Below are 17,657 nucleotides of genomic sequence, written 5' to 3'. Positions count from 1 at the left end.
ACTCTGCTTGGGCTTCAAATGGAGTGTGTTAAACTAAAAGAAACAACAAATAATAAAACAAAAAATGTAAATATTCATTTCTCAAGGCCAGGAGGGAGGGGGGGGAATGGCTGTCTCCTGACCCCCCTAAATGATGGGCCTGCATCTACGACTGTATCAATGTGGCAGAATTGCATTTAGAAGCAAATGATGCAACAGTAATTCCACTGCAGGAGAAAAAAGCAGCTTTAATTATTTTGGCAATGTTGTAGAAGAATAGTTAATTACCATTGATAACTAGTTTTCAAGATTTTGTATGAATGAATGAGAGCGTGACATCAATTGAGATGAGTTACATTAAAACCCAGTGGCATACCTAGGGGTGGCAAAAGTGGCTTCGTTGAGTGCAACAGCAAGTAGCGCGGTACGATTTCTAAGTAAAATACTTAATTGCCTATATCAGCAGAAAAATGATAGTTAAAAGTGGTAAAAATAGAGCTGGAAGGGAAAATGAATGCAAAAGAAAGAGGAATTGTGCGGAGTGTCCCCTGGATCAGCTTGGTACTTCCACACACCAGTAGCAAAATTTGGGTAGGGTAATAGGGAGTATTCCACTCCATATGATTCCTTTTTGTTTTCTAAAAAGAGCCGGCATTTTACCTTATGGTGGGTTAAGAAATATTTAAAACTTTTCAAGTAGCATAAGTGCATTCAATATATTAACTATTATGGTTTGAAAAGGGAAAAAAACTCCTTTCAAATTATTAGAAATTAGCAAATATTATACATTCAATTAGGGTTATATTACTAATACTTAGATCTAGAAATGGCTCTGTCCTGAATCACAAGTTGCATACTCTCTCTAAACTTAGATATGGGTTTGAAAAATTAAAAGGCTGATGAATCCATACTTTTCTAATTTTTTTGAACTTGTGACAGCCCTTTTTGAAATGCAGCCCCAACTTCTTTACCTAATATTACCTCAAATGGTCTACTATTGTGCCTTTACAACTTTAATTTTGGAAAATACCTCCGAACCCCTTCTCCTTCTAACATCCTCAAAGATTGCCTAAAACTGTCTTTTTAGAACTTGAATTTCAAAAAATTTCTGGGAGAGAGTTTTGAACCCCATTTTATCTCCTAACGTCATCAAAGATGGGCATCAATTGCGTTTTTGGGACTTAGATTCCAAAATACTGCTATACGAAGTCCCTCAAGGGAGAATCGGTTGTTCCCATCGCCCCTCCTTTGTATTTGCCCTTTATGGCCGGACTGGTCAATCGGGCGGTCGGGCGATCGCCCGAAGGGCCGCTGGATCGCGGGGCTGGTAGCGATTTGTCTCTAAGCTCCCCACTTTTTTTTTTACTTGCAGCACTCTCTTAATAAATACAAATTTGAAGGAACATCAAATTCGGTGGTGCCTGTACCTGGCCTACATTTAATAGAACCTTGGGACTTAAGAGGCAACCAGGTACAGGATATAGGTTTAATACCAGAAATGCCTACCGTAAGGTATTTTTTGAGTGTACTCAGGACCGCGGTGAGTAAAGGCGGGGTGTTACATACCCATTAGTGAACTTTAAAGTTTTAGTAAGAACAACAAAAAAATTATATTAACAAATAGTCAAAGAATCTAAAAAAATGGCAGATTAAAAGTTCCTTTCTATAAAAGTTTCTATAATAGTTGAACTTGTTCCTAGGACTGGAGAAAGACATGAAAACCTGCAGACAAACTTAAAAATGATGTTCCTCGATTATTTAAATAATTAAATTTACTTAAAGAATGTTATTTTAAACCTTTAAGTATGCGTAATTTAGTACTACAAATTAAGTTTGTGGAATGTTGATGTAAAATTTTTAGATAATTTAAATGTATCGTAAAACCGTACAACTTTAGACCACTTTAATGTGTATTTTTCTTCATATTTTCATCATTCTTTGCCAAAAAAGGTTGAGCATTTAACCAAGGGCGCCCAAATGGGGAGGGGGGTTAAAAGGGGGCTCAAGCCCCCTTTTAAATTAGAACTTCCTTGCTTTTAGTACTTTTTTCTTTGCGAAAATGTAAAATAATTTCTTCTCCATCAATTAATGAATAAGTTATTAAAAAAGTCAAATTTTAATAACTATTCTGTACTGAAATTGGTTTCTATGGGGAAAATATCCTGCTAAACCATGAGGAAAATATCTGAGGCCCCCCCTTGAAATTTTGCATATGGGCGCTCTTGCATTTAACCATACACTATCATACATTTCAGCTGCAGTGTGACGCTTCGAAAAAAAATTCTAAATTGCACACAAAGGGAGGGGGAATTTTTTGTATATCGGTATAAAGTTTGCACATGGTGATGACAACTTTAGACCACCTCATATTTTCCTTGATATGCACCACTAAACCACTCCGGTCTAAAGTTACAATGCATAGATCGTTCTGTTCCAATCCCGTACACTGCAAAAATTGTAAAAAAAAAAAATGTACTTGCTTTTTCCGATTTATAAATAGTTTTATACTTTTTGAGTCAATTTCAGGTTCTCTTAAATAAAATCAATTGTGAAAAATAATATGGTTTATTCAGATACATAAATATGAATGTTGGATAGTATGAAAAGTAATTATTAGGTACCTACTGATGAATTTTATTATTTTTTTTTACAAGGGCATCTTTGTTTATATATTTTTTTTATAAGGAATTGATACAAATTTTGTCTCAATTGTGTAGGTTTCTTCGTTGGCGCAATAATCTTTTTTTCTTTCTTTTTTTGTATCAAATGACATTGGAGAAATGAGGCCAACACCAAAATTTATCCTTTTTTGTATTCCTTGTTTAAATTTGGTTGTTACTATTTCGTGGATCACCTTTTCCATCAAATCAGGCGAATAGTTGAGGTAAGGACGGCTGCCTATCTTCTTTCTTTCCGCTGGATTCATGTCTAAAACTAAAGAAAACCCGAAAACTGAAAAAACTGCTCAAGACAACACAAAATATTGACAAACGATAGTTAAATGGGTGATCTAAAGTTGCAACTCGAATTCCCGGATTTTATTTACTTCGAAACGACAGGTAAACAAAGCAACATCAGGATTTCGCCGATAAGGCTAAATCATCTTAGATATCTAAGTAATAAAGTAATAAACTTGCCTTCGGAGAATTCGATCGGCAAATATAGGTTTCGAAGGAGACTTTGAGAGCTGAAGCAAAAATTTCAAAAAACCTCTCAACACAAATGAATGTTGACACGAGAATGATAACACTGGAGCTTGGGGTAAACAGCATGAACATCTCTGGACAACACTTGCGAACCGACTGATTTTTTTTTAAAGACTTTAGCTTTGCTCCAACGACCACTACATGGCACATACTACGAGATTCCTTCAATGGTCTAAAGTTGCAACCTTGGTCCAATGTTGTACGGTTTTACGGTATTTGAGAAACGAATGAGGGCACGCCAAAAGAGTGACTTTCTGGGTGTTCAAAAAAATTTTTTGGGAGAAATAAATGAGTTATTGTTTTAATAAGAATGGAATACCATCTCAAAAAATATTTCCAACTATTAAAAAAAAGAAAAAAATTCTAGGTCAAACAATCCTTGTATTCGGCTCCTGGGACATAATATTATTAGGATTTCGGAGAATTACCCAACTGCGTGTTTGAAATTTCAGGTTCAAAAAATTGTCGGGCCCCTGAACCTTTCCTCTCACGAACAGTACAAAGACATTCTAAAAAAGCTTTTGAAACTACAATTTTGGAAAATTTCCGGGAAGAGACTATCAGAAAACTCCTCCATTCAATTTCGAAATCCTTTCAGAATCCTATTTCAAAACAATTCTAGAGGAAGGCCTCTAAATCTCTTTTCCCAAACACCATCAAAGATTGTCTGAAACAGCGTTTTTAGAACTACAATTTCGAAAATTTTCCGGTAGAAATCCCTAACTTTCAACCTACTTTCAACTTCGAAAAAATACGAGCGAGGGCTCTCGAACTCACTCCCCCTCCCCCCATCACACACTAGTTTAAAGATTGTCCAAAACGGCGTTTACAAAACTACAATTTCAGAAACTTCCTGGGGGAGAAATCCCCGAGCTCCCTATGTCTGTGAGAATGTTACAGTTATGATTAGGTTTATTTTGCTAACATTTCAGTCTTGTAATGACAACCTCTTAAACCAGAAGCTGAAATCTTTCTCTCTCTCTGTTAAAATTCGTTAAAAATTGAGGTACCATTAAAACTTATACACTCCCCTAGTTTTTGACCTTGCGACCCGCATTCATTTTATTGCTCTTTTTCCTACCATTTTCAAAACACCCTTAAACTTGCAAGATTATGTACATGGGGGGGGGGGGTAGATTTATCCCTGAAATAAGGGCCGGTTTTGTGTAGACGCCCGGGCCGCTTTATTGGTCCAGTCCGGCCCTGTTGCCCTTGATTTACTGTAACAGCAAATCCAGGTTTTTTTTCTTGTAGAGTAAGAATTTGTGTTGATTTATGGCCCAAAATGTGATTGCAGCATAATTTTTTCATTTTTCGTGAAAAATTCCCCAATTTTTGAAGTACAATATCTTCTAAGCTATTGGTTATACATAGTGTTACTTGAGCTTAAATTGTTGAATATTTAATGAACCTTTAAATGACCATTCATATTTAACATCAAAAAATGCATAGTTTAGGTGTTATATAAGAGAAACTAAAAAAGTCCGAAAATTTTGCAGTTTTTTTGATGTTACGCAATGAGCACAAACTGCAAACTTAGATTTACACTACTTAACAGACCAAAACAACGTATTAAAAAATCAGAACTACATCTCACTTTGCAGTTTTAATGTTTAATATCTCTCAGCTAAAAAGAGACTTTCATATTTAAATTATGATTCCAAATTTAAATAAGTTTTATGTATAGTCATGAGCAAATGGGATCAAGTGGGATCATGATTTAGCTGCTTAAAGTTATGAAAAATTACTACTTGAGTAGGTTTTTAGGCATTTGGAATAATTTACAGAAAACAGTTGTTATACGCAATGGAGTGAGTAGTTTTGAGGGGACTAATGGTCTTTATTGTAGATTTCTAAATCGATTAAGATCAGCCTGGCCGAGTCTAGAACCTGTTGCTGGCCATCACTTATGCAATTTAATTATATTATGCTTTTATAATCGGGTCATTTTCTTTCCCATACTTGAATTTTTACTCATTGAAATAATCAGTGTGGTCTTCTTAATAATTATAGTTTTGTTTATCTACTTATAAAATTATCATTGCAAAAAATTAAATTTTCTTTCCATTATTTTATTTATCATACTTTTTTCATAATTCTATGAATCTATCCTCAGCCAACAACTCCAAACATTAGTGCTTCTCCGTTTGGGTTAGGTGCTTTTGGTGGACTTCCTGGTTTAGGAACTCTTGGTTTAGGATCACCAAATTTTTTAGAAGTGCAGGAGCAAATGCAGAAAGAGGTAAACATATCTGAGTTATTATAAATCAAAATCTTATTTTGTGTTACCTATCATTTAGTAAGAAAAGTGCCTGCCAGTTTTTTAAATTTATTTATAGTAGAATTTAAAGTTATTTCCACGTAATAGTTACACTTGGTTCGTGATAACTATGCTTCTAGTTGCAATATGTTATTCCATGCTTGTATTTTTTTGTGAAGAGCGGTTAGACAGAGATCAAATTCGGTGAAATTTCCATATACAACAGATCTTTAAATTACCTATCTATGAAAAGCAGTATTCTATAAATGCCTACTTCCTCAAAAACAAACTGAAATTTCTATATTCTGCATTGTAAAAATAGCAGCATTTCTGATAAATTAAATTTTAGATGTTTTTGCATATTTTCTACTTAATTGAAAGTTTTTTAAAGGAAAATGCAATTATTCCTGTGACAAAACTTTAAAAGAATGAAATGAATAGTGTGATAATGCTAAATACTAAACTCCTGATTATCTGCGGAACAGGGTGGCACAATAATCGCGGATAAGCAAAAACCACGAATAATCCGAATAATAGGGAAAAATGATACTTAGTGTATACAATAGCAAAAAAATATTAATAGCGCTCACACATGAAACTTATAACTAAAAACATTGATACATTGCATCTACTAACGTTAAATATAAAAATATATGTAAAATCTAAAAGTGAACAAACACACAATCATAAGTTTTAAAAAAAAAATTGTGAAAAGACCTGTGGATAATCCGAACCACGCATGATCCAATCTCCCATAATCGGGAGTTTACTGTATACACATAAGGATACCTGACTGCTTTTGTTAATATAACTAGCAAACATTGCAGCTAGCAAAAACGCAGAAAGTTGAGCCATAGGACATCGAAATTTTTAATTGTTGGGTTATTTTTAAAGTAGCATAATTTGGCCGAAAAAATCAAATTTCTGCAAAGCACTTAGCCTTAGTGCGGAAAATTTGTGACTCCCCAACACTAATTACTGTGCAAAATTTCATGACTCGGAGCTAATGTCTTCTGCTTTGGCAAGAGACTTGGAATTTTTGAGATTTTTAGAAAAACATCAATTAAAAAAGAAATGTACAAAATATTTTAAATTATGCTGAACTGTAGGCCTTAGTGCAGTAATTTAACTTCCTAACAAAAACTACTATGTAAAATTTAAGGCCTGTGAGTTCATTATTTCTGTTCTGGCAAAAAGCCTGAAATTTGAGAATTTTACATAAAATTCCTTAAGTACAATTGACAAATTACAAAGTAGCTACATACCTAATACCCTGTGGTGCTTCAAAGTTGTAATCATATTAACGGCTTAAGACCACCCCTTGAACCCAGTCCTTCCTTTAAGGGGTTAGGGTGAAGGTGGTCAGTGGCACCCCCTTACTTTAAAAAACTAACGTTTGTACATATTGTCACCTCAGAGCAACAGTAAGATATCTAATCCCAGAAATAACACTAAGATATCTTACTGTTGCTCTGAGGCGACGATATAAGTGAGCGTGGTTTTGTGTTTTTTGATAAAATTTCATTGAGTTTACTACCTCCCCCCCCCCCGGAAAAATCTAAATAATGGGCTTGTCTTGAAGTAAAATAGGCTTTATTTCATTGTTTATACAGGAAAAATGATAAGGAAGTCACATGATTTAAATATTTGTTAGAAGTTGTCTGTTGTATCTGATGCATATTTCAAAATATTTTCAATTCATTAGATTAAAAGCTGGAATCATTCACAAATTGTAGCAAAAGCTTCGTAGACCCCACCCTCCTCCCCAGTGGGCTATTTCCCTTTTACATCTTAACGAACTCTCATTGTAGCATCTCTTCCAGTTTGTTGCTGTTTCAGTGTCAAGCTCCAAATCTACCTCCAGTTAAGTTAGAAAAAATGCTGTGCAACTCTGAAAAGCGTTCTATAGGTGGTTTTAAGCTATTTAGATTGCAAGTTGACACAATATTGAGTAAAGAACAACAATAGTTATTACTAATAACACATGCTGTAAAATAAGGCATATGCTCTCCTTATCTTGCGAACCGTGATCTGGGTGCGCTAAATATGTATCGCTGTCTGAAAACAGCTAATATAGAATATTGAGATTGTACACTTCAACTATAAAACCACCAACTGAGTTTCAAATCTCGGTAAAGTTTATTAATGTATAAACTCCATCCTGGTTTAGAATAAAAACCAACCATTTTATTAGAGATGGAGCTAAGCATGCGTGGGAATTATTTTTGCATCAGGATACTTGCCAAAAAGGTGTCAATGCAGTTGATTCCTTGAATTGCTCGAAAAGATACATTTTGTAGTATTTTAAATAACTCATGGTTTACAAGCTTTATAAGTAATTTTAAAATTTTTCCTCAATGAATAGAAATCTATATCCTAAATGCAGATTTATATAATTAAAGACCTTATAAATTTTGAGTATTTACCCACTTCAACAGCCACGCAATTGAAAAAATGTTTGTTTTTTCCATTGTAATTTCAACCTCTTGCTAGAGCAGAGGAAATTAACCCAGAGATAGGAAACTTTGCATAGTAATTTGTGTTAAGAGTTTACAAAATAAAAGACAAGCCCATTATTTCAAATTTTTCCAGGGGGGGGGAGATAAAGGGCGGGAACTCAATGAAAATTTTGTTGGAAAACCACAAAACCACACCCACTTATATGTAAAAGCGTCAGTTTTTTTGAAGAGGGGGGTCATTGACCCCGTTCCCCTTAAAATGTTAAATGACGAACCTGGTTCAAGAGGTAGACTGATGTCGTTGATCTGATTTAAAATTCGAAGTATTGCAGCGTATTAAGTATGTAGCTACTTTGTAATATGTCACTCTTATTTAAGGAATTTTATGTCAAATTCTCAAAATTCATGTCTTATGCAGAAAAAATTAACTCACAGGCTTGAAATTTTACACAGTAGTTTTTGTTCGGAAGTTAAAAAAAATACCCAACTAAGGCTTTTAAAGTTCAACTGAATTTAAAATATTTTGTAAATATTCTCTTTATTTGATGTTTTTCTAAAATTCTCAAAAAATCAAAGCTTTTGCCTGAGCAGAAGACATTAACTCAGAGTCACGAAATTTCGCACAGTAATTAGTGTTAGGGAGTCACACATTTTCTGCACTAAGGCTAAGTGCTTTGCAGAAATTCAATTTTTTCGACCCACCCTAGTGGGCATCCCTGCTGTTAAGCATGCTCATAAGCTTGATTTTGTGAAACCTTTGAGGTTGTTTCTCCCAAGGCACTATTTTAGCAGCACAGAGACTTTTTGTGTTTACAGAACGTCTTCAATTAAATTTTTGTTATTTTTCCCTAAACTAAATCCTTACATTCCATTTCTCAAGGCACTATTTTAGGAGCACAGAGACTTTCTGTGTAAACAGAAACTAAACCCTTACTTTTTTTTTCATATATCAAGTTCATTTTGTATAAAATTGCCCAGTGCTCAGGGCGGAAAATTTTCAATTCTTTTGATTGATTTCCGTCTTTTTGAAAAAGGTTTGAAACTACAGAGAAGGAGCTATAGATACAAGTTGAAAAATAATAAATTATCTGGATGAATAAGGAGAAAATTCATTGCCCTTAAAGATTTAGAATACAATATTTCATATTTTAATATTTTTCCCTGTAATTTATTTTCCCACTAATGCATTTAGCGCTCCTATGTAAAAAAATTGGTCCTGGGGAGTGAATCTTGTATGTTTTCCTTGGCAGTTAAAGGTTAAATAAGGGAAGAAAACGAAAAACAAAACTGGGAACTTCTGCCTGGCAGCTTGATGATACAAGTAAATTCAAAACTCAGTTACAAGGACCAGAGACTGCAGCTTTGTTTTCGACTCCTTAGTGTGGAATAGCCCTAACCGAGTTGCAAGCAAATTTTGAAGCTATGATTTAGGGAGGGTACAGGCCGGTAAAAACTGGTTTTTACTCTAGTATCCGAAACTTTGATAACCATGAGAAGAGTATTAGTAACGATAGTTATGTATTTTGTAATATTTTATTGCAAGTAAATTTATGTATTTGCAGCTCCTCCAAAACCCAGAGCTTTTACAAGAAGTGATGACTAATCCTTTTGTGCAGTCAATGATGGAAAATCCTGAATATATGAGGCAAATTGTTACTAGTAATCCACAGATGAAAGAAATGTTAGATGTATGTATTATCATGTGATCTTAATTTCTTTTTTTTATTTACCTATTTTTTATTTATTTTGTAATTTTTCTGATTGGCAAGCCTTTAGTTCATTCACATTTAATGAGTCACTTTATTTTTTACTTCTTTTTTCATAGTTTTTTGCTTAATTTCTGACTTAAGAATTTTACAAATGCAAAAGTATTCAGGCTGTGTGTTTGAAATAAGGAATAGTTCTCTCTCTCTCTCTTTTTGGACTTATCAATTCAGCATATATACTTTTAAAAAATCATTATTTTTTTTAATGTAAACTCTTCTTTCATTAGTTCTATCTTCTCCTTGCTATTTTGTATTTTTTAATTTGAAAGTTAGCATTAGAACCTGAAATAAATTAATTTTATTTATGAAACTTTTACCTTTATTTATTAAGTAAAATGAATCTTTTATATAATTCCAGAAAAATCCTGAGCTTTCACACATGTTAAATAGCCCCGATGTTCTTCGTAGTACAATGGAAATAGCCAAAAATCCTGTCATGTTGCAAGAATTGATTAGGTTTAGAGTCGAAGTAAGTTTCAAGAAGTTTAGTACTTTAAAGCAAAATGTGTATTTTGTTAATTTATGCAAAGGTTTTTCACATGTTCAATGATGCAAAGCACACACAAACTGCTAGGTATGTAACAGAAGAACAAAGGAAACTTAAATTATCTACTAGCACTGGGAGGTGCATAAAAAAGAAACGGTATGAGGCCCAAATTTTGTGACCAGTTTAAAATTAATATCTAAACCAATGCATTTATACTGCACCAGTCACAATTCAAAACACTGACATGCAGACACTAGCTTATGGTCCTGTTATTTTTTTCAAGCTTCTTTCATACCAATGTTGATTCGGCAGTGAACCAATCAATCCAATAATGGTGTGAAATATTATAGGAAAACTTTCAAGCAAGCATTCATGTGAAAAAATTATAAGCAAGCAAAGGTCTTCACTTTTCCCAAAATGTGCAGAAAGTACAAACTTTTCAAAGCGTTTTAATGAAAAATATGTTTTTGTCCGTGAAGAATACTTTTGAACTTAATTGAAAGTTTTTCAATCTAGCACACATTAGTCTCATGATATCCTAATCATCAAGGATCTAGTGATTCAAAGAAACGCCTACATTGCCAATTTTGAGTACTTCTTATTGTTTAGGCAGTGAATGACAGTTAAAATATATTGGAATTGAATTAGAGAAGAGCATTTAAAGCAAAATATCAGTCATCAGGAAACACTTCTACAGCTATAGGCAGTGCCTGATTTACATAAAGGCTCATGAAACCCAAACCCCTCAAAATGATTGACTATATAGAAATCTGTACCAAAATATGGCTTTAATTTGTTTGTTACCATGTTTAACATCAATAGCGATTTATAAAGTGTCTAGCAAAGTGGCTTTTAGCATTAAAACAGCTATTTTTTTGCTATGTGTACACTAGTCTGCAGCGTATGCAATTAGAAAAAGGCATGCATTTGTAACTCTACAGTGCTTTTGTCAAATGTGCGACTCAGGGGTGCACCTGCAGGTGCGCCTGGCTTTCTGTCCTAAAATTTCTCAAATCCGGCCCTGGCTATTAGAGAATTTCTTCTACACAATCAGTCAACGTGTTCACTTTCCTCCCACTCAATGGTGATGTGAAAATCAGGGATATTTTGTGATTTCTAGAAACTTTACAATCGCTAAAGTATGCATTTGTGGCATCCCAGTGAACGGAAGTGAAGAGAGAAGGACTTGTGGGGGCCGAGCGAATTGAAGTGAAGAGAAATCGATAGAACATGATGATATTATAAATGACGTCAAGTACGATCGATGTTGTTGAAATGTTGTAAATAAATAAAATAATATTTTCCTACATTGGTGAACTGGGACGTGATAAATGATGGATAAGCAAGAACTATTACCGAAACAAAAACCAATTTGAAGGCTATTGTAGCAAAACAAGATGTGCTTTTGAACAAAGCAGAACAGACACTGGAAAAGCAGGAAAATAGGATTATCACTATGTGGATCAGATGTCGCCAAATTCTGAAGAACAGTTTGTCATGCAAGTAACTGCCAAACTTCCACCTTTCTGCCCAAAAAAACCAGCATCATGGTTCTCACGGGTAGAATCACAATTTATTCTATCCGGCATCAATCAGGATATTACGAAATTTCACCATATTGTAGTGAACTTAGACGCAAGGAATGTGCAAGGGAAGTGGAGGACATTATTAAGTCACCGCCAGCTACTGGCATGTATGAACATTTAAAGAATAAAATGATCCTAAGGCTCTCATTGTCTGCCGAATAATGCATTCCGCAGTTGCTAGGTCATGAAGAGCTTGAAGACTGGAAACCGTTGCACTTTCTCTGACACTTAAAATTGCTTGCAGCTGGTTCGATGGAGTTGACAGACCCCTTGCTTCGCATTCTCTGGCTACAGCGCTTGCCTGAACACATGCAAGCAGTGCTACAGGTGCAGGCGTCACTTTCGGCTGAAGAGATGGCCAAAGTTGCAGATTGCATTATGGAAGTCCACGTTACACCTCACGGAGGAGTTGTCAATGCAATTGCTCTGACGACGGATTCAGATGTAGCCAGTTGTGTAGAGGAGCAGGTACATGAATTGTCGAGGCAAATTACAGCATTAAAAATGGAGTTCCCAACACCATAAAAAGATTGCTTCTCCCAGAGTAAGTCTCGCTACTGCCGTACACCTGAAGGTTTTAACACGAGCCCTCGTCGATCCAGCTCTCACCCTGCTGGCCGAACTTCTCCTTATTTCTATTTTCATCGGAGATTTGGTGCAAGAGCCATCAATGCAGATCCCTATGCATGTGGTCAGAAAACACGAACGGCGACCATTAGCTGCCAACCTAAAGGAAGTTGCTTATTGGTTACAGATCGTACTTCAAAGATCAGGTTCCTTATTGACACTGGATCCGATCTTTGCTTGTATCCACGATCAAAGGTTATGAAACAACTATCAAAATCTAACTTTGAACTCAACGCTGCCAACAATAAGGACTTACGGATCAATGAATCAGTCGCTGGACTTTGGTCTTCAAAAAAACGTTCTCATGGCCTTTCATTGTGGCAAATTTTTCGACTCGAATTATTGGGTCCCACTTTTTATCCCATTGCAACCTTTTACCCGACTGTCGCAATGAGAGAATAGTGGATGGAGCCAGGGGGTTGCACGTTCCTGCTCACACTGAACTCATGAAGCAGCTTAGTATCAAGCTTTTAAATCCCCTCTCCTCGGCATTTGCGGATATATTGGATGAATTCCCCGACCTCAATCGTCCGTCTGGGACACCTCACAAAGTTTGTCACTCAACAAAACATTTCACATTTAACACAACTACAGCCAGAACACCTGGCTTCTCAGCACCCCTCATCTGTTGCAATCAGGGCCGTCGGCAAGGGGGGGGGGTGGGGGGGTGGGGGGGGGGTGTGACACCCCTCCACTTTTTTGGAGAAAGGGGCCGCCGATTTTACTTTATTATTTATTTATGATTTAAGGAATAAAACCGCATATGGAAAAAAATGTGGAGGGTTCTTAAATGAAATTTAGAAGAAAAACCAAATAGTTAAAACATAACTAACCAAATCAGTAAATCTGAAACCTAACACATCTGGTACTTTTCATTTTCAGCTATCGCGACCCTAATCGCCAAAAAAAAAAAAAAAAAAAAAAAAAACAATAAATGGGGCCGCGAAAAGCAGCTAAGAATTGTTGCAGAAAATACAGATATTAATCGCCAAGTGGGACCGCGTGAACGAATACATATCGGTCGTCCCTTGTTAGAAAAAAAAATTACTGTATAAACACGTGCGAGAACTTTAAAAGTTACGCCAACATTTTCAGTAAAAACTTAAATGGAGAAGGCATGAATCAATTCTATATGCAGAAGTATTACATTAATCTGTTTCAAACTGCAGCAGAGTTCTTTGAAATAAAAAAAATAAATAAAATAACTAAAACATAGCTAGGAATATCAGTAAACCTGAAATCTAAAACATCTGGTACTTTTCAGCTATCAAAAGACTAGAAATGGGGCCGCGAAAAACAGCTAAGATTCTTTTCGGGCGGCATTCAATGCGGAAAATACGAATATTAATTGCTAAGTAGGGCATTCAAAATTGCACTATCCGATCTTTAATTTTGAAACATTTTATATGATTCCCCCCTTCCCTTCTCTCCCAAGGAAAGTTTCTTGCAGCACCACTGTGCCAGTGTACTGAAAATCTGAAAATGTTGCACGTATTTATGCAGTATGCTTTTTCTTTTTTGTGGGATAACTCCCTATTATACCCCTTGTCTACACCAAGACTTTTTCTTAATAACAGCGCAGTCAAATGACGAAGACTTTTGCTTAATTTCTTTTCTTTTCTTTTTTTTTTTTAATGGAAAACAGAAACATGAGATACAACTGGATACAACTCAACTGTAGTTGTATAGACTGTTTCGCAGAAACTAGACGCGATTTTGTGTCGAAAATCGAAGGGAATAATTGCTTTATAGAACGCGGATCTGAAGTCCTTGCCACGTCCGGTTGTCATTTGATCGGACGGCTCAAGCCTCGGGCTGAAGCAGTGTTTGTAGCCCTCTGTCCCTGTGTGGTGCGGTACGGGCACTTTGTTCTCATCACGTGTTTTAGTAGAATTCTGTCTGGTGTGTCCAGTCTGCATGAGGGGTTTTTGTTCAGAGTATGACCTTGAGAGAACAAGGAGAGCAATTCAGAAAGAGAGGGAGTTGCTGCTCGGATTGCTGATACGTTTCCGAGAAAACGTCTGATTCTATTTTCCTTTACTCGTCCGCTGTCAGTTGAGTGTTGACAGAATTTTTTCCGATTCCTATTATTAATTAGAGCTCATGCTCAAAGCCAAACACTACTGGAGGAGCTGCATAGAAAAGCTGCTTTATTCAGCAACATTAAGTAAGTAATTAATAAGTTTTTGAACAAACTGATTTAATCCACAATGTAGTTGAAAGCGGCACTCCGCTTTTTCCATTTCATGTTTTTAACTTCTATTGTTTATATTTGCTTCTCATAAAAGCACTCTTATACTCCCTCGGCCCTTCCCAACCTTCGCGTGTAACTGCACTTTTTACTTACTTTTTCTTTTATTTTTTCAGTTAGGAAAAAAAAAAAAAACTTCTACAACTATAATCTATAATTGCCTTAACTCTGATTTTGCAAGCAATAAATGATAATCTTGTGTATGAGGTCATTGTATACCTTTATAGCTAAGATTTGTCTTACACGGTGGTGCCCACCCAGGGGTTATCGTGGCGCACACTGCGCCATTGAAGTTTTTAGGGGAGTGTTTAAGGGGTATGTTTCTCTTTTTTGTGGGGCACCCGAGTTGAGGGATTCTTTGTGATATTGAGGGGGGGATGTGCTCTTGCTCTTGGGGGAGATGGGCACCGCGGACTTACAAGTGAAAATTTATTCCATTGAAGAGATTTCAATTTAATTTTAAATTACTAGGGGCCCCGCCCCTTGCTCGCTGACACTCAACAACCTCCAAAGATTCTTGTGCAATTTTATTTGAATTGCAAAGGTTTATGGCTTTTAGGAAAAATTAGATTAAAATAATTGCTACGATTAGAAAAAAGGAAAATTCCATTCCCCACCCCCTAAAAAAATAGAATTTAAGTAACGAGCACAATTTATTTTGAACTATATTAAAATCCCGCTCCCTCACGAAAAAAAATAACTTGATGAAAATATATTTAGCAAAACCATTAATAAACTATTTAAAAAACCTTTTAAAACCTAAACTCTTAATGTATCGTATCACCTAAATCGTTTGAGGTGCTTGATATAATGCATGATAAAAATGTAAATGGGGAGCACCCCATGCTTTTAATTGTTTGGTCAATTATTTTATTCCCATTGTTTTAAGCTAATTTATACTTAGCTGTAGCGCTATGGGACATCCTCTCCCTGTTGAATGTATTTTACATTAAAAGATTATTTTTTACTTTTTAGTTCATTCTTGTACAAGAGCATGTTTATTACTTTTTTAAACTATTATTTTATTAATATTTTACTTACCGGTTTGTAAGAATTAAATGCGTTAAAAAATATACAGGGTGTAACAGTACAACGTTTACAGACTTTCAGGGCAGATAGAGTACACCAAGATGATGGGAAATCACATAGCAATGCATGGTCGGAAACGCTTTCCTGATGCAATAGTGACGACACAAATCACCAAAAAGACAAGACACGAACGAGAGAAGAAAACATGTTTATTATCCTTAGTACAGCAAAAAACTAAGAAAAAAGAACATGAAGGAGCCAACGATCGTCATCAAAGTAGGTATTCGAAATTACGACCCCGTGCCGTGATAAATGCCTCACATCTCCGGAGCATTGAAGATCGAACGTAAAAGCGAGTGCGGCAACAAAAACTGCTTGTGCGCATGTATTGTCAGCTGACGCTTTAATTTACGTAACGACGTCTATCGTGTACACCAGACAAGAACTTACCAGCATTTTTGCTGTATTAGAAATAACAAACACGTTTTTTCCTCTTATTTGTCTCCTGGGTTTCGTGTATGTGTCCTCACTATCGCGTCAGAAGCCATGCCAGCCCAGTCGAAAACTAAGGAGCCGGCCCTCCGGGGGGGGGGGGGGAGAGAGGTCGGAGTCGCAGTAGTATAAATCTTATAAGTTTAATAGGAGGGTGCTGGCAAGGGGTCGGTGGCTCTAGGTGGTCCTGTATTTAAGGCTGGAAGGTCTGACTTTTAAACCTACATGTCCTCTCAATTAAAGATCACCGCAAAAAAAAAAGGATTAAAAAAAAAAAATGCGTCTCATGATAGTCAATGTTGATCAGTCTTAGATATACTCAGGACAAAATGCCAAAAGAGTAAGACTAACAAACAGATACTAATTTTTGAAGTTCTTGCATTTATATGATATTTGTACAAACGGTTCTTCATTTCAGTTGAAATTTTTTAGCATATATTTGAAAACAGTAGAGCTGTTTGGGACCGCCCAGCCAATCAGTTTAAATTTTTTCAGGAGTTGGTGACAAAGAGTGTATACTTAATGCAAATTTTATTGGAAAAACAACGAAAACCACACCCACTTATTTGTAAAAACATACATTTTTCAATACCTGGGGGAAGGGGTGCATAGACCCCTTTAAATGATCGACGGGGGCCGCAAATTGTCAACACCCCCCCCCCCCCCCCCCCCCCAGATAGTTCAGCTAGCGACGGCCCTGGTTGCAATAAATTGAATCGCTCTCCTGCTCCATCAAGTGGTAGGAGGAGTAATCTGGCGTCTGTTAAAGAGCACATAACCTAACTTTGCCCCCGAACCTGAGTTCCCTTTGGTTCAGTGGTTAAAGCACCGGGTTAGCATCACAAAGGTGGGTGGTTCAAATTCTGACCCGGACAATCATTGCCCACGTAATGATGATTCGTATGCCACACATTCTTGAAATTCCTATTTTACACTCAAACCGTTAAAAGGATTGTGAACTGGTCACATGTGGATTGTGAACTGGTGTTAAAATGTATGTGGGAAGACGCAAGAGATGGATTTAAAAGAACAACTTTATGCTTGCAACCATCAATGCCAAAACTAAGTCATAAGTACAGCTTCAAACATTGATTTTAGAATTAGAATTGTGTTTAAGGTCATATAGTAATTGTAAATATAAATGTATAGTAAATATGTAAATGTAGCAGAGTGTAGAGATGGGCAAAACAAAGCACAAGAGGCAGCTATCTCCTTGTGGTTGGTTATGGGTTGTTAATGTAGTAAACTATAATTGCTTTTTCAACAAAGAGCTGAATAAGGCACATTTATTGCAGAAAAAAATTGAACTGTTAAAAAAGAAATGCTGCAATGTGTAAAAAAAGCTAAAAGAATCTATTTTTGGTTAATTTCAAGAAACTTTACCTCACTTATGCGCAAACTAAAAACTGTAAAGGTATGTAATTCATTTCAAAGATGTGGGAAAAGAGTTAAAAGGGAGCACTTGACAGGTTTTTGAACAGAGATTTTAATCATTTGTATTTTCAAAAGTTTTTA

The 17,657-nt window shown here is 35.8% G+C and overlaps 1 protein-coding gene across 1 annotated transcript in view; it reads left to right on the top strand.

The window, feature by feature from the left end:
* The window catches only part of LOC129217386 (ubiquilin-1-like), a 97,073-nt gene that overhangs the window by 64,838 nt on the left and 14,578 nt on the right, over positions 1-17,657 (top strand). The window contains exons 4-6 of the mRNA XM_054851685.1: positions 5,302-5,427; positions 9,467-9,592; positions 10,029-10,139. Coding sequence (XP_054707660.1) covers positions 5,302-5,427; positions 9,467-9,592; positions 10,029-10,139 — 363 coding nt within the window. The remainder of the gene's footprint in view (positions 1-5,301; positions 5,428-9,466; positions 9,593-10,028; positions 10,140-17,657) is intronic.

This window comes from Uloborus diversus, chromosome 1, assembly GCF_026930045.1.
Source record: "Uloborus diversus isolate 005 chromosome 1, Udiv.v.3.1, whole genome shotgun sequence".
Taxonomy (NCBI): domain Eukaryota; kingdom Metazoa; phylum Arthropoda; class Arachnida; order Araneae; family Uloboridae; genus Uloborus; species Uloborus diversus.
Note: the sequence above shows the minus strand (reverse complement) of the source record. Positions and strands in the feature narration are given on the sequence as shown.